The sequence below is a fragment of the Staurois parvus genome, unplaced genomic scaffold, assembly GCF_062004578.1.
Source record: "Staurois parvus isolate SC_StPar_1 unplaced genomic scaffold, SC_StPar_1.0 ptg000257l, whole genome shotgun sequence".
Lineage (NCBI taxonomy): Eukaryota > Metazoa > Chordata > Amphibia > Anura > Ranidae > Staurois > Staurois parvus.
In genome coordinates, this window is record NW_028318053.1 from 2,613,719 (window position 1) to 2,638,668 (window position 24,950).

The 24,950-nt window shown below is 42.7% G+C and overlaps 2 protein-coding genes across 9 annotated transcripts in view; one reads left to right on the forward strand and one right to left on the reverse strand.

Moving 5' to 3' along the window:
* Positions 1 to 24,950, forward strand: part of MSANTD3 (Myb/SANT DNA binding domain containing 3) — a 517,687-nt gene that overhangs the window by 449,648 nt on the left and 43,089 nt on the right. The window lies entirely within an intron of this gene.
* Positions 2,370 to 24,950, reverse strand: part of ATPSCKMT (ATP synthase c subunit lysine N-methyltransferase) — a 311,720-nt gene continuing 289,139 nt past the window's right edge. For 4 of the 8 annotated variants that reach the window (XM_089681052.1, XM_089681055.1, XM_089681051.1 and 1 more), the window contains one exon: positions 2,370 to 3,973. In XM_089681052.1, the coding sequence (XP_089537178.1) occupies positions 3,764 to 3,973 (210 nt within the window). In that variant the 3' untranslated portion in view covers positions 2,370 to 3,763. The remainder of the gene's footprint in view (positions 3,974 to 24,950) is intronic. The other 4 variants (XM_089681058.1, XM_089681056.1, XM_089681057.1 and 1 more) reach the window with 2 other exon arrangements.

The window sequence follows — 24,950 nt, forward strand, 5'->3', positions numbered from 1 at the left end:
ATGGACTTTTTCTGAACTACCCCCCTCAGCAGGTTCCACCGTTATCTGGGTGGTTGTGGACAAAATGTGTTACCTAACTCCACTGAAAGGACTAACTTCTGCCAGGACTACCTTCTGCCATCACTTTGGGTTCGAAATTCATTAAGGAAATCTTCTGTCTTCATGGTATGCCCTCGCACATCGTTTGTGATAGAGGTGTTCAATTTACAGCTTGCTGCTGGAGGGCTCTGGCCACATTCTTCGGAATCAAGTTGGACTTTCATCCACAGTCTAATTGCCAAACTAAAAGGGTCAACCAGAATGTTGAATGGTATATTCGTGCCTTCATTTTGGCCCATCAGGATGATTGGGTAGACCTTCTACCTTAACCATGCCAGTGCCAGGACTGGTGAGTCTCCCTTTTTCACTGTGTATGGCCATCATCCTTCTGTGCCATTTCCTGTTCCCATCTCTTCTGTGGTGCCCACAGCTGCAGAGACACAAAAATCATTCAATTCCATCTGGGCAGAGGTTTCCAAGAATTTACATCTGGCAGCTTCCAAGTACAAAGTAGTCGCAGATCGTCATCGCCGTGTGAGTCCCAAATTTCTCCCTGGTGACAAGGTTTGGCTCTCTACCAAGAATATCCATCTACGAGTACCCTCTATGAAATCTGCTCTTCATTTCATTGGTCCCTTTACCATCCTCTGCAAGGTCAATCCTGTTGCTTCACCTCCCTTCACATCTGAGAATCCCTAATGTTTTCCATGTTTCTCTTCTGAGATGAAGGACATCATCAACAGGTTTTCCTGTCCTCATCGTCATCTTTTCCCAATAGTGAGTACTTCGGATCAGTATGAAGTCAAGCAAATCTTGGATTCCAAATTCAGCAGAGGGAAGCTTTAGTATCTAATTGACTGGAAGGGATATGGTCCCGAGGAGAGGTGTTGGATTCCTTCTACTGCTGTTTCTGCACCCCGTCTGGTGGAATTTTTTCATCAGAAGTTTCCTCTTAACCTTGTAAGAAGGGGGTTACTGCCATAAGTTAGCCTGAAGTTTCTTGCTTGTGTATTCTTACCTCCTTGCTGCAGTGCTGTTCCTGATTTCTTTCACATGTGTGGTTTGTCTGTGCTCACCTATGGGCGTCATATGTTATTCTCTGGGTTTTATTTCCTTCCCATCCATCACTTCCTGGCCTGCTCCTAGTTCGCTCAGTCTAGTCCACTTTGCCTGAGCAACTTCTTAGTTCTCTGAGCTCCTGTCTGTTGCTACTCCTGTATCCGACTACCGTACTGACCCCGGCTTCGTCCACTGACTGTGCTTGATTTCCACCCGTCTTGACCTCGGTTTGTCTATCGGTTTCCCTGTTGTCTCCTGCCATTGTACTCCGCTCACGTGAGTGGTCTCCGCATCCTCAGCTGGGCGTACCTGGGCACCACAACCTGGTTCTAGCTTGTTGCAAGTCCATCCCCACCATCAGGGGCTCTGGTGAAGAAGCAGGCTGGGGCTTAGACACTGCACTTTGGGGAACCCGGAGTTGGCGGTCTGCAAGGGCTTACTACCACAGGCCTGGTCTGGTCCTCCAGCGTCCCACACGGCCTTCACCTCATCCCCTTCTCCAGCTCTCTCCCCTCACTTACTTTCCCAGAGTGGGGATGATTTACTAAAACTGGAGTGTGCAAAATCTGGTGCAGCTGTGCATGGTAGCCAATCAGCTTTTAACTTCAGCTTGTACAAATAAGCTTTAATGCAAAAACCTGGAAGCTGATTGGTTTCTGTGCACAGCTGCACCATATTTTGAACTCTCCAGTTTTAGTAAATCAACCTTGTGTTAGAAGTTTCTCTCTCCACCGCACAGAAATTTACACAATTGTTTATTATACATAGGACTTATCACATACTCCAAAAGATTTTCCGATGGCATAAAAGTGGACTCTCCTTTGTGTGCAAGATGTGAAGGGGGTACAGGTAAAATGATACATACTGTATGCTTTGGAAATACCCAAATACTTTTCAGTACTGGAAACTTCAGGATATAATTAATACAATTTTTTTCTACTAATTTGCTACTTGACCCAAAGTCTTTTTTGTCTCTTACTATTCATAACATGTAAACCTAAAGCGCAAAGATGGATTTCACCAGCTCCCCAACACACAACAGTGGAAACAGATGGTAAATGTTTCTCAGTTGCGAGAAAAAATTGGTGTACCAGCACAGGGGTTGTCCTAACAATTTTTTAAAAATTGGATCAGCTGGTTGAAATCCCCAGGGTTATCTCTACACAATTATTCTTGATTGAAGCTAGGGTTAATGCTCCCTTTCCTCAGTACGAATGGCCTCATAAACTTGTTGTAGTACATGGGCCCCATAGTATGTAAATGAACACACATTTTGATTTGATTAATTTAATCCATGTTTATTCTTTTCCACAATGGTATGGCATAAGAAATGCAAATTTCAACATCAGAGTAATTTCTTTATTACAATGAATATTGGATAGTGTGGCATTCAAAACCCAATAAAAGCAAGGACAACAGTAAACACTCTTGGTAAAGAGATAGTATTGACCTAATGTTTTATAGTCAAGTGATATTGTATGCACCACACTTGTTTAAGTGTATATTTGTCAAAACAACTGTACATTAAGCTCTTTCTGCTGGAAGCACACTTACAAGCGGCCTGTTGGCAGGTTGGCTTTAACGCCAAGAGGCTGTAGCCCTATGCAAACACATTTCTGTGCTGAGAGCATGTGCCCTGAGTGCTCCCAGCACTGTTACTGGCAGGGATCCATGCATACTTGCAATCGGAGCTTTCCAATCATGTGACCGCTGTGACAGACAATAACAGCAGTCACATGATCCAAATTTAGAAGCTCTTAAAGGCCAGGGAGATAGCAGTGGGGAGAGATTAAAGATGAATTAAGTGATTTTCAAGCAGGGGTGTAGAAAAATGGCAGCAGGTGCTCTGGACTGATGTGTCAAAATTTGGATTATTGAGCTGTAGCAAAAGTTTGTGAATGGATGGAGAGCGGTACAATAAAGAGTGTCTGCATGCAACAGTGAAGCATGGTGGAGATCCCTTGCAAGTCTGGGGCTGCATTTCTGCAAATGGAGTTGGAGATTTGGTCAGGATCAATGGTGTCCTAAATCCTGAGAAATACAGGCAGATATACTTATCCATGCCATACCATCAGAGAGGTGTGTAATTGGCCCCAAATTTATTCTGCAGCAGGACAACAACCCCAAACATACAGCCAATATTACTAACAACCGGGATTACATGAAGAGCCAGAGGGATTTGAGGCAGCCTACATCCATAGAAGATCTGTGGTTAGTTCTCCAAGATGTTTGGAACAACCTTACCTATCAAGAATTCAACTGAAACTTTGTGGAAGGGTTGGAAACAGTGAGCCTTAGGAAAAATTGTGCACAAAAGCCAATAAACCTTCACAGACAGTGGCACCTAGTGAGAAGAGATCATAGTGCTGAAATTAGCCACCAGCAAAAAAAAAACAATTTTTACAGATGCATTTATGACTAAACATGAGTTTTGCCCATCAGGCACATAGACACTAAGCTACTCTGGTACATTTTAGAAAGCAACCTGAAACTTTAAGCTAATAAGATTTCTTTTTTAAATGGAGTTTCTCAGAAATGGGGTTTTTGATGAGTTTCAAATGGCAAAGTTTCATCAAAAAGTGATCAAAACTGATGTGTGCACCAATGCAGAGATTTTCCAACTCTCTAAAGTGGAAAAAAAAAAAACTTTAAAAGCAGACTTGATTTACATTTTGGTAGACAGGTTCTTGCACTGATTTTGTACACCATCCCTAAGTTCTCTTTTATTTAGTGCTCCCAAGTCATATACCCAGACAGTGTCTTCACCTTCCCCAAATATGTGATCTGGAATCCAGTGTGGAAAAGGAAAACGGCAGGCAACAACTCTTGCACTTTCACCTAACTCTCTTTGAAGTTTTTTTTCCAGCTGAGGCATCTGTAAACACAAAAAAAACTTTTAATTTTAATCCTAGTCTTCAAGGAATCACTAGCAGAAAAAAATGTACAGCGTAGAACAAGGGAAAATGAAAAACAAAAACGAAATTTAGATTTACCTGTAATTTCCTTATCTTGGAGCACAATACATGTATTCTTAGACCATGGGATAACCCATGGTCTAAGAATACATGTATTGTGCTCCATATAAATGCACTTACCTTCAAGTGACTGGACACTTGAAACCCCCCCCCCCCCCGAATACACCATATAACTTTGCTCACTCAATGAGATTCTAGTGTTTTGTTTTGGTTATTTTTTTAGCAAGCAATAAGATATAATCAAGATACAGAGGGGAGAGGCCTGTTACAGGTAAGTTGAAGTTCCCATTCCCACAACTTTACCGTCTTACAGAAGTTGGTCTCCTTCCATGGTGCTACATATACAGTGAGGTCCATAAATATTGGGACATCGACACAATTCTAACATTTTTGGCTCTATACACCACCACAATGGATTTGAAATGAAACGAACAAGATGTGCTTTAACTGCAGACTGTCAGCTTTAATTTGAGGGTATTTACATCCAAATCAGGTGAACGGTGTAGGAATTACAACAGTTTGCATATGTGCCTCCCACTTGTTAAGGGACCAAAAGTAATGGGACAATTGGCTTCTCAGCTGTTCCATGGCCAGGTGTGTGTTATTCCCTAATTATCCCAATTACAATGAGCAGATAAAAGGTCCAGAGTTCATTTTAAGTGTGCTATTTGCATTTGGAATCTGTTGCTGTCAACTCTCAAGATGAGATCCAAAGAGCTGTCACTATCAGTGAAGCAAGCCATCATTAGGCTGAAAAAACAAAACAAACCCATCAGAGAGATAGCTAAAACATTAGGCGTGGCCAAAACAACTGTTTGGAACATTCTTAAAAAGAAGGAATGCACCTGTGAGCTCAGCAACACCAAAAGACCCGGAAGACCACGGAAAACAACTGTGGTGGATGACCGAAGAATTCTTTCCCTGGTGAAGAAAACACCCTTCACAACAGTTGGCCAGATCAAGAACACTCTCCAGGAGGGAGGTGTATGTGTGTCAAAGTCAACAATCAAGAGAAGACTTCACCAGAGTGAATACAGAGGGTTCCCCACAAGATGTAAACCATTGGTGAGCCTCAAAAACAGGATGGCCAGATTAGAGTTTGCCAGACGACATCTAAAAAAGCCTTCACAGTTCTGGAACAACATCCTATGGACAGATGAGACCAAGATCAACTTGTACCAGAGTGATGGGAAGAGAAGAGTATGGAGAAGGAAAGGAACTGCTCATGATCCTAAGCATACCACCTCATCAGTGAAGCATGGTGGTGGTAGTGTCATGGCGTGGGCATGTATGGCTGCCAATGGAACTGGTTCTCTTGTATTTATTGATGATGTGACTGCTGACAAAAGCAGCAGGATGAATTCTGAAGTGTTTTGGGCAATATTATCTGCTCATATTCAGCCAAATGCTTCAGAACTCATTGGACGCTGCTTCACAGTGCAGATGGACAATGACCAAAAGCATACTGCAAAAGCAACCAAAGAGTTTTTTAAGGGAAAGAAGTGGAATGTTATGCAATGGCCAAGTCAATCACCTGACCTGAATCCGGTTGAGCATGCATTACACTTGCTGAAGACAAAACTGAAGGGAAAATGCCCCAAGAACAAGCAGGAACTGAAGACAGTTGCATTAGAGGCCTGGCAGAGCATCACCAAGGATGAAACCCAGCGTCTGGTGATGTCTATGTGTTACAGACTTCAGGCTGTAATTGAAGGCAAAGGATTTGCAACCAAGTATTAAAAAGTGAAAGTTTGATTTATGATTATTATTCTGTCCCATTACTTTTGGTCCCTTAACAAGTGGGAGGCACATGTGCAAACTGTTGTAATTCCTACACCGTTCTCCTGATTTGAATGTAAATACCCTCAAATTAAAGCTGACAGTCTGCAGTTAAAGCACAGCTTGTTTGTTTCATTTCAAATCCATTGTGGTGGTGTATAAAGCCAAAAATGTTAGAATTGTGTCAATGTCTCAATATTTATGGACTTGACTGTATGCGTAACTGTATTTGTGCTGGGAGTGCGCTACACAACACACTCCCACACAGAGACTGGGCTCTCACCAAGAGCACAGGAACAGGGAGGCCCAGTTCCAAATCAACTGATGGCTATGATAGCCTCTGATTTAATATCGCAGTTATCAGTCACTGTATAGCCCGTCCCTGTGTTTTTTTTCTGCTCTTGAAAATAGAAAAAAAATGGTATTGCTAGAGGATAAAAGTGTAAAGAAAGAAGTGTGTGTAAAAAGAAAAAAGATAAAATAACTAGATCATGGTTTGATCTAGATCAGGACCAGGGTTAGAGTCAAAAGTCATGGTAAGGATCAAAGGTTAAGTCTGGTGTATTTTAGGTAAATTAACCACATGCCGCCCAGCCACTGTAGAAATACGGCGGCAGGGCAGCACGGCTGGGCAAAACCACGTTTTAAAACGTGTGTTTTTAAAACAGGTAGGGGGTGCGCGCGAGGTGCGCCACCACCCTACCTGTCCTGCCGACGGGTCACAGCCGGTCGTCACCGGCTATGTCCCGGCGATTGGCGGCAATCGCTGACAGAGAGCACAGCTGCAGTAGCTGTGCTTTCTGTCAGTTCCCTGACAGCTCCCGGACACGCTGATCAGGACAGAAGAGTTTCTCTCTCCCAAACAACGGTGTTCCCTGAAGTACCCACCCCCCCCTAGTAAAACACTCCTCTCACACAGTTAACCCTTTCCCTGAATAATAAACTTAACCCCTTCCTCCCCAGTGCCATTAGTACAGTATCAGTTTTTTTTTTTTTGCACTGATCACTGTATTGGTGTCACTGGGGATGTCAGTGACCCCAAGTCAGTACCCCCCAATGTCAAAATGTCCGCCGCAGTCCCGCAGTCCTGCCATAAGTCGCTGATCACCACCATAAGTCACTGATCGCAGCCATAAGTCGCTGATCGCCGTATCTTTCCCGCCATTTGTAAACGCTATAACTTTCACGTAAACCAATTATTTTACACATATTGTTTTTTTTTTAGCAAAGACATGTCGCAGAATGCATTTTGGCAGAAATTTATGACTAAATTTGATTTTTAAATTTTTTTTTACTGGACATGTTTTATAGCAAAAAGTCCAAAATATTGTTATTTTTCCTCAAAATTGTCAGCCTTTTTTTTTATAGCACAAAAAATAAAAACCGCACAGGCGATCAAATACCACCGAAAGAAAGCTCAATTTGTGGGGAAAAAAGGATGTAAATTTCATTTATGTACCATTTTGCATGACCGCGCAATTGTCCGTTAAAGTAGCGCAGCGCTGTATAGCAAAAAAATGGCGTAAATTGCAGTATCTATACCATAGTTTGTAGACGCTATAACTTTCACAGAAAGCAATCAATATACACTTATTGGAATTTTTTTACCAAAAAAATGTAGCAGAATACATTTTGGCCTAAATTTATAACTAACTTTGAGTTTACTATATATTTTTTATAGCTGAAAGTAAAAAATATTGTTTTTCTTCAAAATTTTTGGCCTTTTTTTGTTCATAGCGTGAAAAATAAAAAGCGCACAGGTGATCAAATACCACCAAAAGAAAGCTCTATTTGTGTGAAAAAAAGGACGTAAATTTCGTTTAGGTGCAGTATGCATGACTGCGCAATTATCAGTTGAATTAGTGCAGCGTTGAGTAGCAAAAAGAGGCCTGGTCATTAAGGGAGGTAAATCCTCTGGAGGTCAAGTGGTTAAAAAAACAAACAAACTTTTAAATGAGTGTGTTTTAGGTGGGAAAAAAAGCAAAACATGCACTCTTGTTTCTGGGCCCTACTACGGGTACAAACAACAAATAATAACATATGTGGTATTGTTATGATTTTCAGGAGCAGGAGAATTTATTTTGGGTTGTTCTTTGGTGGTAGCTTCTGATAATAGCAAATAAATAGAGAATTAATTTTAATTTTTTCCTTTAACTATTTTGTGGCAGTTTTTCTTTCATAATAAAAAAAAAATCAGTGATATCCATTACCATTTACCACCAAATGAAACCCAAATTTGTCTTGAAAAAAACAAGGTATAATTAATCTGGAGGGGAGTGTCCGGAGCATGGCTGAGTGAGGTGTATATCTTAGGAGCTCCTGTATACTGGATTTATATTTCACGATCAGCAGCGTTCTTTTTAAAATTCTATCACCTCTGTATATAATGTTCTGAAATAAGAACATTTGGGAAAGGAAGAGGGACACTTCAGAACCCGGCATTGAATGCTTCTTTAGCCCCCTCATTGCAACTACAACTGAGCCTCCAACAGCCAAAATGGTGCGACTCGTGCTACCTCCTCTGGGGAAACCTCAATGGGGACACCTTCCCCAGAATCTTATGACTGGTCAGAACCGCCAACACATGACTCTGTCCTTCCACCGACTGCACTTAATCCAGAGATAACAGACAATAGCTGTGCTCTTAAACAGTCCACTACTCAGCTGTCAACCCGCATAGATGAAGTGAAGGCAGTCTCTACAATGACAACACAGTGGCTCCAATATGTGGAAATGCGTCTTCAAGATTCACTACCTTACATGATTAAACTACAATTACAAAAGGAAGACCTCGAGGACTGCAATCATTGAAATTACATATGCCTCAGAGAGCTCCCTGAAATTTCTCCTACTAATCTATGGGACACAATAATAGATATCTTTAACCAGTTATTAGGGGATACCGCTGAGAATGTCATTGAAATAGAGCGAGTTAATTGAGGCTTGGGCCCAAAAGACCCTAGACACCTCTGTCAGATATACTTTTATTCTGTGAAAAAAGCCATTCTCCACAAAGCATGGCAACTCTGTATTATAAACTTTAATGGAGCTCATACACAACTCCTTCCTTACTTATCTAAAAACACAATGCGTAAGAGGGCCATCCTCAAATCGCTTTTGGAAAAACTGTGTAACACAGAAGCGACACACATAGGAGGTTACCCACTGCTTTTAGCGGTCAAAAAAGATCTTGACACTGTGGCCCTGATTTACTAAGAATTGAGTCTACCAGCAGACGCTGAACATTCAGGCAGACTCAATCAATCAAGACCTGTCAGTCTTCAGAAAGGCGCCCAGCAAGCTGATTAGAAAGAGTCTACTTTTTAGACTCTTTCCTGTTCGTAAATACGAAATGACGTTGGGCGCATTTGTAGATGCAATGCCGGATATGTTCGCTAGGTGGCGCACAACCGCGGGCTTTGTCCTGTTGGCGTTTATCTGTTTGCATATGAGAATACTTATAATTTAAAATAAAAAGCACACCTATATTATAATTTTTTTTTTTTGGGCTGCTGTTTCTCCAAAATGATCAGACAACTAATGCATTTCCTAATGAATGTCATACATTCTATTTTCAAATGTCAAACATTTTCACACTTTTTTCTCAAATAATTTGAATGTCTAGTTCTAATTACCCAATATAATTATATATCTTCCTTCTCTTTAATCATGTAACTATTCTACATTCCAACTCAAACTCTCTCTCCTACAGTGGCTTAGTGGTTAGTACTCAGAATTTACAGCACATGGGTCATGGGTTCTAATCCCAGTCATGGTCGCACCTGTCTGGAGTTTACATGCTATCTCTGCATAGGTGTGTTTCTGCCAGTACTCCAAAGGCATGCTGTTAGGTTAATTGTGTGACGGATGCGGCGCCAGACCCCCAGCCCTTCTCACCAACTCATGACCAAAGGACTAGCCAATCTAAAACTGCGTTGTCACATGCGTAACAATACCAACTCAGCTGCACCCTGCACAAAGATTTTCCAGCTAATGGACCACAATCTATGTACCGCAGCCTGAGAGCGATTGTTACTGGGTCAGGTTAATTACGCAATTAACCCTTCACACTGCCACCACCTCCTTTTTGTACTGAGAAAGAGGAAACTCACCAATCTTAGCAGTAACACTATGATGTTTAAATAATCGTCTGTATACACACTGTCACCGCAGGCAGATGTATATAGAGGTTTAAAACACACAGTAGCACTCTTCAGAGACAGGGATTCTTAGTTTGCATTAAAGAGCTTTAGAAACAGTTCAACATAGGATTTATTACTAAAAAGGTCAAAATGGTGCAATACTTCCAGTTCCAGCGACGCATGTAGCAGGGACGGCATCCCGCGGCTCCGGAATCCCCTGGCATACAACTTCGGCCTCCTGCACTGGAGAGCCCGGCTAATAGGCACGGAAGTGCCTATCAGCAACTCACCTGAACCTGCATGGATCGATACCTGAGGCCGGCGGCACCCGGCCACGATCCCGCTGCACAGCTCACGAGGCACATCTCTCCCTCTCCTGCAGCCAAGATGGCCACCAACCACACTACAGAGGGCAGCAGCAGCACAACAAGTCCCAGGACAGACAGCTCCACTATGATGGACACAGAGCCTGAACCAGTCCATGGACCAAGTAGGAGGGAGACACAGCCTCCCCACACTACCACAGTAGGGCATGCTGACACATGTAGTCCACAGATCAACTTGGGTATGAAGAGATTGCCCAGGCTGTGGCCTCTCTACTATTACCCACCATTACCCAGGCAGTTGACAGAGCAGTTACACAGGGCATAGAGCAGCTTAGAAGAGACCTGAGCGAAAATGTCAAACGCATATCAGACGCAGAACACCGCCTCTCTGATCTGGAGGATGAGTTTCAAGCTATGCAGGCCGGTGTTAAACAATCTAAACGTGAGCAACAGAGTATATTAGACAAGCTGGATGACTTGGAAAATCGCTCACGCAGAAACAACTTACGCATCGTAGGCCTCCCAGAATCCTACAACTCAGGCTCATTAGCCGATATCTGCTCCAAACGCATTCCTGCAGCTCTAGGCATTCCGCAACCCTGCCAGGTTGAAAGGGCACACCGACTAGGCGCACCTTCAAATGATAGACGCACACCACGCTAAATAATCGTCAAATATCTCAACTACACTGACCGGATAGCTATACTCAATTCATTCACAGCTGGATGGTCATAAGCTATTACTTTTTGCTGACTATTCACAAGAAGTTTCCCACAAAAGAAAAGCATTTCAACAGGTTTGCGCTACACTGTTTCAAAAAGGGGTCAAATTCACCCTAGCATATCCAGCTACACTACGTTTCACTACGCCCACAGGGGAACCCAAATCGTTCACACACCCAGAGGAAGCCCTTCTGTTTCTTCAAGATGTTCTATCTGACATCATGGGCCCTCACCAATCGAAGCTAACACCACGAGACCCCGGCCCGAGAGACCAGCGTGGCCCTCGAAAAGAACCGCCGAAGCACCAACGCATCAACTTTTCACCAGCAAAACACAGACCACCTTAATAGCGCATCCTGGCCGTTGAACACCATATTTACATACCTACTTACTGGTACTTATTGCCTCATGTTAACATATTTTTCTGTCTTAATTTGTTGTCAACTGGCTATGATGTTCAGTTATTACTCAGGTTTTCTGGTTCACTTTCATGTCTTCCCAAACTGGTATATCTATAATACTCTACTCCTTGACTACTGCGCTGCTGCCGACTCTAGGGTGCGCTGTACCCCCTGATGCTGACCAACCACACTATATACAGGAGCCTTCCTCTTCTTGTATTGGAAAACGCAGCCCCTCTGTGCAGGGTTCACACCCTATCATCTCCGGTAACGCAGGTTAAGGATGAAAGATACCATGCGGAATAATGTGGAGTTCATGATGCTTATGCTGTTTATTGTTAATTTTATTATTGTATTAGACCCATGTTGGGTCATCCTGATATCTGTATTTCCCCCCCTCCCTCCACTTTTCGCTTTTCTTCCTTCATTTTCCTCTTACCCAGAGACCCCACAACGCATCAACTTTTCACATTGCAACAAGAGAATAGGGAACATAGTGCTCAAATCGCGGAGCTATTACCACATAGGATAGTTCCTAATTCATTTCTGATCACCCACATGCCCACTTTTACATGATTAGTGTAGTATCATGGAATGTAAAGGGTTTAAGATCACCCCATAAACGTATGACCATTCTTCGACATCTCAAACGACTGAAAACAGACATCACGTTCCTTCAAGAAACTCACTTAAATCATTCGGACTTCGCGCGCATGAAAAAACTATGGGTAGAACAGGTGCTAGATTGCCCTCAAACAATCGCAAAGCGGGAGTAATTATCCTCATACATAAGTGCCTTACCCCAAACATCATAACGCTAGCTACAGACGAGGAGGGGCGTTATATTGCTGTACACATTAAACTAGACTCCTCCCCTCTAGTATTAGTTAATATATATGCCCCGAACTCCTCACCCAAACCATTCTTCCAAGATATGTCCTCAAAGCTATCGAATTTTATGCACCTCCCACTTGTGTTGGGAGGATATTTCAACCAATACATGACCGCACAGGAAGATAAATCGAAACCTTATAAACCAAATTGCCCAACTCCTTCCACTCCCCCCCTAACACACTCGCTATTGACCAACTTTACAGAAGCACTACAACTTACAGACGTATGGCGTCTGAATCACCCGGATGGAAAAGAATTTACTTTCTTCTACCCCGTACATCACACTTTGTCCAGAATTGATTACTTCTTTGTCAACCCCACCTTACTACAAAGCATTTCGGATTTAAATATTCATGATATAGCGATCTCTGACCACTCCCCGATTTCTGTCTCCATTCAACTGATTCAACATAACCAACACTCGCGCACATGGCGTTTCACATCCTTTCTGGCAAATAACCAGGACCTGCTCCGAATTTTAAACACTACCTGGAGCGAGTTCTGTGAGACAAATGCAGAACACCAAACAAACCCTAATCTCTTTTGGGAGACGGGCAACGCGGTCCTATGAGGTAGAATTATAGCGTTTACTTCTACCTATAAGAAAAATCTCCTCCGAAATTATACAGCGGCGAGCCTCCGTCTTTGACGGGCACAGAAAGACTTGGCGAGTCTCAACTCTCACGCAAATAGGAAAGCATAGTCAGAAGCTAAACAACATTTTGACACATGGGCAGCAGCTCAAGAGGCCACACATCAATCCCGTACTGACTTGCAATTTCATAAATTCAGCAATAAGCCGGGCAAGCTGCTAGCACGGCTATGCAAAAAACCCTTCACCCCTACTCTCATAGCATCTTTGAGGAGACGCACAGGGAATATTAAAAAGTGACCCTTTAGACATTATTTCCATCCTAGAAAACTTCTACCAAACTATGTACGGCTTTGACCCAATAGACACTACTAAAGCCACCTCCTTCCTGGACCTTGTCTCATTGCCTCAAATAGATCCTGCTACACTTCAAGCCCTGAATGTTCCCATCACTCAGACAGATATTTCCCTAGCCATTAAATAGCTCATGAATGGTAAAGCCCCAGGGCCTGATGGCTATACAGCCGAATTTTACAAATTCATGACTGACACCCTTTCTCCTACCCTGCAATCGGTTTTTCAATCTATCCAGATGGGAGGGAGTTACCTTCCCTCCGGATTTCAATCCCACATTAAACTGATTGCCAAAAAAGATAAAGACCCGACAGAACCAGGATCCTATCGGCCAATATCCCTGCTGAACCTCGACGCAAAACTCATGTCAAAAATTATAGCCTCACGCCTTGCAACTATAATACCTACTCTCATTCATGCATCGCAAGCGGGTTTTGTGCAGGGGCGTTCGGCAACATCAAATATTCGCAAGGTGATATCTGTTCTGAACCAAGCCACTAACGGCATGCCCCAAGATGCAGCGGTAATTTCACTAGACGCCGAAAAGGCATTCGACAATGTTAACTTCGAATGGCTTTTTTTAACGCTACAGAAGTTTGGATTTGAAGGCCCTTTTATGCTGATTCAAGCCATCTATTCATCCCCATCAGCCCAAGTTATAGCAGCAGGCCACATATCTAACCCCATTCAACTTTACACGGGCACCAGACAGGGATGCCCTCTGTCCCCTTTACTTTTTAACTTGGCCCTGGAACCTTTAGCACGATTCTTATTATTCCACTCTGACCTCCATCGTGTTCTGTTTGGGCAGCAGGAGTTGAGACTGGCCTTGTTTGCAGATGACATTCTAATTTTTACCTTGAACCCGTCCCTCGACCTACCATTCATTCAACATACTTTCTCATCCTTCCGCTCTTGCTCAGGGCTCCGCATAAATTTTTCTAAAAGTGAGGTGCTTCCACTATTCCATTTACACCCTCCGGGGTGGATGCAAAACTCGGTCTTTAAAATTGCTACCAAATTTATCACTTATTTAGGCATAAAGATAGGGAAGTCAGCCTCATCTCTGTATACGCTAAACTACACTACCACGATCGCTAAAATTATCGGGGAATTGGAAATGTGGAAGGACCTACCGCTTTCGCTCCTGGGTAGATCACACCTCTTTAAGATGGTGGGTTTTCCAAAACTTCTCTATCCACTTCAAACTATACCCCTTCTCCTAAGGCACAGTGATATAACGAGATTGAATCGAGCAATTTTTCCTACCACAAAGCGAGGGAGGTTCTGGTCTCCCGAACGTCCGAGCCTATCTTTCATGTCTGCTTCGTATAGGTCTAGACTGGCTCACTCAATCCTCAAACTACTCTAACCTCCTCATTGAATCGGCACTGGCAGATCCTTACAATCTTTCAGCCCTATTACATTCCAAAGTCAACTCTTTACCACCACACCTAAAACATAATTCACTTTTCCGCGATACCCTCATCTCATGGAGGGAAGTCAGGCGTAAACTGGGGTTTCTCCGTGGCTCTCTCGCTTTCCTCCCATTCACCATAACCCTTCCTTTTTTCCCCCGCAATCCCAAGATGCTTATGATATCTGGCTAGCCCAAGAACTATGGTACAACACCTATACGACACCTCTACGGGTTCTCCAAAACATCTCAACAATGTCTTACAAACCTACGGACTACCAACACACTAATTTTTCTATATACTCCAAGTAAGGAACTTTGTCAATTCCGTTGCACCTAACAAATCGGTGAGATTTAAGACGACATTCATTGATGTCTTGGTATTTTCTCGAAAGTATAAAATATCAAACATATACAGACCTCTAAACCTCCTTTATGCCAAACCTATTGAGTCATTCAGTGCAGTGAAATCCTGGATCAAAGCATTTGATAATGCCTTTACAGCTGACCATCTGTTATCAGGCTTTAATTCCACAACGAATTCTGGCGTGAACAACTTAAGATTCTCCATCGTGCCTACATGCCCTGTATATACTCAAAAAATGATCCAGCTCTGTCTGCTTGCCCTCTATGCGGAAGCCAAAAACCGACACTACAACACATACTCTGGTTTTGTCCCGCCATCTCCACATTCTGGAAGCAAGTGGTCAACTTCATAACTGTCATCACTACATTCAGACTACCCATTCACCAACTACCGCTCCTCTTCGGATATATGGATCAGCCAGTCATTGGTCTATTTTCCTCCCAAACGTCATCTTTCAGGAACAACAAACCGTGGATATCCTCATGCCTCTTAATAGCAAGACGGGTCATTCTTCGGAAATGGGTCTCCAACTGTCCTCCTACCATGACGGACATCAAACAAGAGCTCAACTCCCTTCTACGTCTTGATAGACTCAATTTAATCATCTCCCCGACCACTTCTAGAGAGTCCCAATATTCCAGGAAATGGACCTCCTATATCACAGGATCCCTATCCGTACAGAAGCAGGCATTCTTTCTTCAGAATCCCAGCTTACTAAGTCGTCCAACGAATCCTCTCACGAACCCGGTGGCATCATTTGTCTATTTAACTAGTTGATATTGGCATCTGTTGATGAGCTGTTAAATGTGCACTATATTTCTCCACTGATTTCCTCCTCTTTTTCCAGTCACTTTCTTTCCACTACCACCGTAACTATATCTGGTCCTTCTATGGGACCTCTCTACACAGGCTCATACTTGTTACATCCATTGTTACATAGGCCTCTATGAGGCAACTGGAGCGAGTTATCTCCTCGACATCACTCATGGCGGAATCCGCATCTACTGACTTCCACTTACATTTCTCTCCTACAGTTCTCCCTTTTCTTCTCATCTCTTATTCTATCTTCTCTCCTTCGATTACCTGGGACTCCGGGTAAAACACCCCTTCCCCCCTTTACTCCCCTACCTCAGTTCCCACATTTCCCTACCGTCATTCTTCAAAATTTCCATACTTCTACCCACTCTTACTAATTCATCTGCTCATAATCCCCCTCCCCCCCTTCATACTCTTTTCCTCTTACTCTACCTTTTTCTTTCCCCTTTACATATTACTAGCCCCTAAGCTCTCGGATATTTCCTCCCCCCTTTTACCCTCTTTTGACATGATATTGGTAGGCAGTGAACGTCATCTAAGTACACTCTGTTCGTTTAACTTTCCCCACTGGCAAATCTCAACATCATCTCACTTCTCGAAGGTTTAAACGCAGCTCAACTGGATAGTATCTCCTCTTTCTCTTCGCATGAACTACTCGTTCAACACTTACTTATATTATCCTCCTCTCTATTCACCTATGCAAACTCTATATTCTAGCGGTCTGAAAAAGCTTGCTTGCAACTGCTTTCAAGACATTAAGTATGTCTTATCTGCCGTATTACAATTTATCTGATTAGATTTGATGTAGCATTTATGCCCTAACTGCCTCACCTTTTTGACTTGTCTTCCCTTGTTAAAACCCAATAAATATTCTTAAAAAAAAAATGGTGCAATAAAAATATTTTGCTGTTCACACTGAAGCATTAGTGTTGCGTCGCATAAAATTAAATAAATAGTTAAAATAAAATTTAACTATTTATTTACTGATCAAGTTAATATGTCTCATTTCCTATCACCTACAGCTCAGATCTCGCATTATTATAAGATTCCTGATTGTATCTCACCACTAGTCTGATTGAATTCCCAATTCCTGGTTAGTCCCGTTCCCTGACCTATAATAACCTTTAGGACCAGTTCACACTTTTTCTCATCCAAAATGCACAGAAAGAAGGTTATATGGTTGTCAATGTCATAGTTCACATCAGCGCTTGCAGTTCCAGTGTGTTGCAGGTGCTGCCAAAAAAGTCAAACAGGCTGCATTGTTTATGCATAGAACTGTACTAGAATGCAGTGAAACGCCCTGGAACGCACTAAAATCCACATGTCCCTAACTACATTGAAGAAAAAGAGAGGGGAAAAAATGAACTGGAATGCATAAAAAAATGCACTGGAACACGTCAAAAATGCATCCAAAATGCACTGGAACACGCTAAACATGCATCAAGAAAGTGCATGCATCTAGACTGTGTTTCTATAGTGTGAACTGGCCCTTAGGACTTGTTCACACCATTTGTGGTGCAGAAACGCATGCAAGAGCACGCATTTTCCTGCACAGCAAAGAAATGCAATGCCCTTTGCAGATGTACGCAGGTACCATGATGAAAACGTAATTGCACCTCCACACATCTAGTAAACACAGACGCATTCAAAGCCACCAAAACGCATGGCACCACACTACTGTGCGGTTAGGTGCAACACACTTTTAAAATAATATGCCTGCAGTATTTTTGCATGTTCCCACACGTTAGGCAGCCCATTGAAATTAATGAGCTGAGGGAAAAAAAAGTCAAAAATGCCCCATTCACACAGGTCCTCTGGCCTGTACAGCATGAATGAGTGGGTTGTCCATGTGGCAAGAGCCACCTGTTACACTATGGGGACACAGCAGCTGTATGAACAAAGGTTTTAATCTGACAGGTTTGCAGGCGTGGGAAAGTGGCCCTGAATGCTCACGGTCTGTGTTCAGGGCTGTACACCTGCACCCATATGCTTGTCAAATTAGGACCTGCAGCATATCCATAGTGTAACATAGATTGCCTGCAAACGGCAACAGCCATAAAAACAAACCACTGATTCACACTCTACAGGCCACAGCACCCATATGAATGAGCCCTAGGACCTCAATTACACACACAGCTTTATTTATTAACTCAGTACATTGTTATCATTTAGATTTAACAGGAATTAGGTTGGGATTGTGTCCATTAATTATATATTTAGTGTATTTTTACCATTATTATAATTTGGATATTTTCTCTGGCGGTGGGAGGCTGTCAAGTATGCTGTATGGGGCCCCGTGATATCTAACAGTGGCCCTGGGTGTATGCTTGTGTCTGTGCCACCTGTACAGTTAGGAAGAACAATAACTTCTTCTATGGAATACCTTGAACCTCTGCTATGTACTTCAATGTATCTAGGAATTGGACATGTTTTCAACTGAAAATACAATTATTAGTTATGTTTCCCCTGCAAATGAGGATCGGTCGAGAACGGTAATCTCGCCATGTTCAGATGTGGTCTGGAATTCCACAAAAGAACAATTCACAAAGCCAAAAAATAGAATTGCAAATTACCAATAAACTGTCCTAACTACACTCTCATCCACTAACGCTCCCCACTACCACTTCCGGGTGCGCATGAACGTCCTTCCGCAAATGTGATGATGTATTTCCAGTATGACAGCCACTCTAGTGCCTCCTCCAACAGCCGTCTTGGCGTTTATTTGTGCACCATAGCAATTTTCCACACGGCTCCATTGTGTATATGACATTCGCGAATATATGTTTGCAGTTCTCTTGTGTATTTCGCATTGGCGCATATATGTTTGCAGTTCTATTGTGTATTTGGCATTGGTGAATATATGTTTGCCGTTAAAGGCCCAAAGTCAACATAAATTGGAGTGATAATTTATTACTGTTAAGAGGATTGTAGAAAAAGAATAGCTAGCTGCACATTGAACACGACCTATTCATTGGTACATAACATCGTAGCAATAGGGGACTTTTGGTTTGTTAGCTTGGACATACTTGCATATGTGCACTCTAACAAGCTAGATTTGGGCATATTATATAGCTTGCAAAATATTAAAAAAAGTGTTAGGGGTGCTAGTATCATCAATTTGAACATGAAATAACCCCCCAAAAAATACATAGTCCAAACATTTATTGATCAAATATATATTCCACATTTATTTGGATAGCAGCAACAAGTAGGTACAGTCAACTTTTTGGTGGGAAAAAAAAAGAAAAGCAGGATTGATGTTGCTAAAATAGAACGGTCCTGCTCATAAGAGCTTACAATCTAAAGATGATACTTCGAATGAACTGTGCTTTCACAGGTTACAGCAGGAAACAAATGGTTAATATGAATCAAGCAACATTTTCAGAGCCATAAAATTAACACACACCATCACTTAATAGGATTATCTATCCACAAAAAAGGCTGCAGATCAAAATATCAATATAAAAATGCATAAAGTACCAAAATAACAAACACCTCCCACCTCCCCAAATCCCCCACACATACATTTCTCATCAGTTTTGTCCTAATACTGCATTTCAGTTTAAATACGCAAACTTGTAACGGAAGCGTAGGCAGGACAGAGCACACGGAGAAGATGGGGGACACACAAAGCTTTATTGAAGAAACAAAATGACATACACTCAATGGGGAAATGGCAGGGAGGGTGATGTGTGCGCAAACCAGGGACGATTCCAGGCACGGGGGGGTCTTCAGCGACAGGCAGGCAATCTCCCCCCTGGGCTTGGGCCCTCAGCCGAGCTCCCTCCGTGACTGGACAGCGGATTGGAGACTCGGGCAACAGGCGGCAACCTACCACTAGGCAGGGACCTCGGGCAACAGGCGGCAACCTACCATTGGGCAGGGGCCTCGGACAACAGGCAGCAACCTACCCCTGGGCAGGGGTCTCGGGCAACAGGCGGCAACCTACCCCTGGGCAGGGGTCTCGGGCAACAGGCGGCAACCTACCCCTGGGCAGGGGTCTTGGGCAACAGGCGGCAACCTACCCCTGGGCAGGGGTCTTGGGCAACAGGTGGCAACCTACCACTGGACAGGAGCCTCGGGCAACAGGCAGCAATCTACCCCTGAGCAGGGGTCTCAGGCAACGGGCGGCAACCTACCACTGGGCAGCGGTCTCGTGCAACAGGCGGCAATCTACCCCTGGGCAGGGGCTCGGGCAACAGGCTTACAGACTTGCAGGGGCTGGCAGGGTCTCAGCTGTGGGGTCTGACCTTTGAGGAGAAGGCTCATGCAGAGCTGTGGAGACTCCCAACCCTGGGGTATTGCAGAGGGCTACAGTCCTGACCTTTTGGGAGTCTGCAGAGTGCACAGGGGGGATGGCTGGGGAGGCTCAGTCCCCCTCACCCGAGCCTCCCAGCATCTTTCTGGGAGCAAGATGATTCCAGCAGCATGGACAGGAATAAAGAGAGGAGACCTGTGCGGGTCTTTTGAAAACCATGCCTCGGCAACGGCCGGCCCAGCCCTGTCCATGGAAGCTCCACAGACATCATAATGTGCAAGGGGGGAGGGAGGGGTGGAGTGATATGGCGGGGGATGGGAGAGGCTCTGGCAGTCCGTGACAAAACTATAGCCAAGTACAGATTTGGAAGAGCAGAGCAATTGACATGTGTTAGGATTACAATGCAAAGATAATAAACACATAATCATTGTACAATAATACAGAAACACACTTTAGAAGGAAAACAATGGAAAACATTTACAGCCCACATCAAAACACAGCGTGAGTGGGGTCTGGGGCAATTCAGCACAATATCTCTTCCTCCTTAAACCACTAAAGCAAGGACTTGCTGAAAATAACCTGGCCTAGTAACAGGCCAAGCCACCTACTACTGCAGGCCTTTATATAACATAGGTTGCATTTGGAGCACACAAAACAAGGCCCCACCCCCAATGAAGGCCACACCCACCACTGCCATTCATTTGGTCAGAGAAAGTGTTTGCACCTGATTAATCCTCTTCCCACCTGCGTTAACCCTTGGTATACAGGCCCCACAAATCAGAGTCAGAAAGAAAGCCACAGTGAAGTGTACCTGTGCAGCATACAACAGAACATTGAACAGGGATGTGAAAAGGAACCCCATGACAACATTTATTGGCACTATGGGCACAATTCACTCCAGATTATCGCATGAGTTAAGGCAGTCACATGACCACATCTTGCATGCAATACTGAAAATGTCCATTCACTTTTGCTGGTATGCAGGATTTCCCATAAATTGGAAAAACACTCCGGATTTCAAACATAAAAGGACCTTACACCCTGGTCACATCAAAGCCGATTTAGAAATCGTGCGACTTACAGTGAAGTTACCTATGTCCTTGCAATTTGCAAGACATCTGACACAGATATCTATGCAAATCGCCTCAAAAGTAGTATATTTACTACTTTTGAAATCAATGTTGGAAACGCACTCATATAACCGCTCTAATAGCGGACAATAGGGTGCGACTTGTCATACAATTTGCAAGTCGCATGTCATGCAAATCACATGCCAAATCACACTCAATGTGACTGCTATTAGAGTGTTCATATTGGTGTAATTCAAACTTGGTCGGAGCCGCAACGATTTATAAAGTAATGAATACACTACTTTTCATGCGATTTGCAGAGAAATCTATGTTAGATGTCTTGCAAATTGCACTTTAAATCAGCATGTCCTCCGACTTTGAAATCATGCGACTTCACTGTAAGTCACATGATGTGATCGTAGTGTAAGTCACACCACTTCAAAATCCGTTTTGATGTGACCGGGGTGGCCCCCAGTCACATCAGCTGCGATTTGGCATGCAATTTGCATGACAGGAAACTTGAAAATCGTCGGCCAAATCGCACCCTATTGTCCACTATAGGCTCTGTTCACATTCAATGCAATGTTGAAATCGTGCGACTTCACTGTAAGTTGCTGGATTTCCACATTGGATTAGATGTAACTGTGGTGTTAGCCCCCGGTAACATCGGGTGCAATTTTCCATGCAATTTTCAAGTCGCTGGGCATGCAAATCGCATGAAAAGTCTTTAATAGAATAGTTTTTTGTGAGCCACCCGGAGTTAACTTACTCTATTATTAATGTTAATAGTGTGCTTAAGTGAATATTTATTAAATATTAGATCGCTAGGCACTAATTACACCCTCTCTAGGTGTATAAATATAAACTATGAATTCTTGTACTGTAGCGCGCTCCAATATTATCAACCTTTGTGATTGACCTTTTTTGATTGTGTGAATTTCTTAATATACCACCTATAATCCAATCATTACTTACTTCTATGGTGCTTAAATATACAATTAACATAAATTCATTTATAAATGTGAATTAAAAAATTATATGTGATTATAACAAATATTAATAAAAAATTAATGAAAAATTGGAATGTCAATTCTATGTGAATAAAATTAATAAAAAATTAATAAAACATTAATAAAAAATGGGAATGTCAATTATTTTCTTTGAATTTGAGATGGTGTTGTTATTCAATTTAGTTAATGTGATGAGTCTGTGTTCGCAGCTTGAACCTCTCCCTCCTGTCTCCTCAGCTCAGCCTTCTCAATTGTGCTTTCTTCACTGGCTGCTTTGTTTATTCCTCCATATACGGAACATGCAGAGAAGGGAAAAGAAACATAGTGTCTTATCCGGGATATAAGTGATTTATTGCTCTTTGATCTCCCACTCACATTGTGTAAATGTAAATAGAGCTTTGCATACAATGTATCCAGATCGTGCTTCAGACAGCCTAGCTCGGGTGTCCGCAACCCGCGGCTCCGGAGCCGCATGCGGCTCTTTTTCACCTTTCCTGCGGCTCCGGAGCACACTGCCCACCAGGTGACAGGCAATAGGGTCGGCAAGCCGCGGCTCTTTTAATGCAGCTCTTCTATGTGCCGGGCGGCCGCTCCCCTCCCTCCTCCAAACATTGGCTGTCAGGATGTAGGCGGGGCAGCGTGACGAACTCCTCTCCTCTCACAGTCCGCCCTGAAGACCAGAACGGCGCGGGAACACAGCTAGAGGAACGCGCGGAGCAAAGGTAAGTGAATTGACACAGGGGGGATGAATTACTATAGGGGGGATGAATTACTATGGGGGATGAATTACTATATGGGGGATGAATTACTATGGGGGATGAATTACTATATGGGGGATGTATTACTATATGGGGGATGTATTACTATATGGGGGATGAATTACTATATGGGGGATGAATTACTATAGGGGGGATGAAATACTATAGGGGGGATGAAATACTATATGGGGGATGAATTACTATATGGGGGATGAATTACTATGGGGGATGTATTACTATATGGGGGATGAATTACTATATGGGGGATGAATTACTATGGGGGATGAATTAATTACTATATGGGGGATGAATTACTATGGGGGATGAATTACTATATGGGGGATGAATTACTATATGGGGGATGAATTACTATGGGGGATGAATTACTATATGGGGGATGAATTACTATATGGGGGATGAATTACTATGGGGGATGAATTACTATAGGGGGGATGAATTACTATAGGGGGGATGAATTACTATATGGGGGATGAATTACTATAGGGGGGATGAATTACTATATGGGGGATGAATTACTATGGGGGATGAATTACTATATGGGGGATGTATTTTCAGTTTTAAAAATGTTTCTCTCAAAATAAATTTCAATCGTGGTTTTGGCGAGATTTGGCTCAGTTGAAAAAAAAGGTTGCCCACCACTGACCTAAGGCTATGATTGTGATTATGACGATACACTGTGGCCCTGGTTAACCCTTTGCTTACTGGGCCCTTAAACCCCCTTCATGACCAGAGCGCTTTTCGCAATATATGCAGTGTCGGATTTGTTTTAAATGTTGCAATGGTTTTGCGGCTCCCAGTCTTTTTTTCCCTCTCGGAAACGGGTCCAAGTGGCTCTTTATGTCTTAAAGGTTGCAGACCCCTGGCCTAGCTGGTGTGTTTGCTTTCAGTAAATATACTCGCCGTTCCTCTGTGGATGCGTGATAACGTCACCGCCCCGGTGACGTTATCATGCATCCACAGAGGAACGGCGAGTATATTTACTGAAAGCAAACACACCAGCTAGGCTGTCTGAAGCACGATCTGGATACATTGTATGCAAAGCTCTATTTACATTTACACAATGTGAGTGGGAGATCAAAGAGCAATAAATCACTTATATCCCGGATAAGACACTATGTTTCTTTTCCCTTCTCTGCATGTTCCGTATATGGAGGAATAAACAAAGCAGCCAGTGAAGAAAGCACAATTGAGAAGGCTGAGCTGAGGAGACAGGAGGGAGAGGTTCAAGCTGCGAACACAGACTCATCACATTAACTAAATTGAATAACAACACCATCTCAAATTCAAAGAAAATAATTGACATTCCCATTTTTTATTAATGTTTTATTAATTTTTTATTAATTTTATTCACATAGAATTGACATTTCAATTTTTCATTAATTTTTTATTAATATTTGTTATAATCACATATAATTTTTTAATTCACATTTATAAATGAATTTATGTTAATTGTATATTTAAGCACCATAGAAGTAAGTAATGATTGGATTATAGGTGGTATATTAAGAAATTCACACAATCAAAAAAGGTCAATCACAAAGGTTGATAATATTGGAGCGCGGTACAGTACAAGAACGCATGAAAAGTCACATCCAGGGTGTGCAATTTCAGGTGCGATTTGGGAATTGAAATCGTACCTGATATCAGATCTAATGAATATGAATGTGAGTGTCTTAACATACAAGATTTGCTGCAGCACTATTTTAAAAGTAGTTCCTGTCTAACTTTTTCTGCATTTTGTAGCGATTTCACGTATAGACTACAATAGAAATCGCAATGCAAAACACAATTGAAAATGCAGTAACTCATTGGCAAATCTACAGAAAACACGGTGAAATTGCCAACCAAAAGCGCAATTTTCAATTGCATCTAGTGTGAACCAAGCAGGCAATTCAGCAAAGGGAAAAAATCTTTGAAGGCATGCGGTATCTGGAGGTTTAGGAGGGGGGG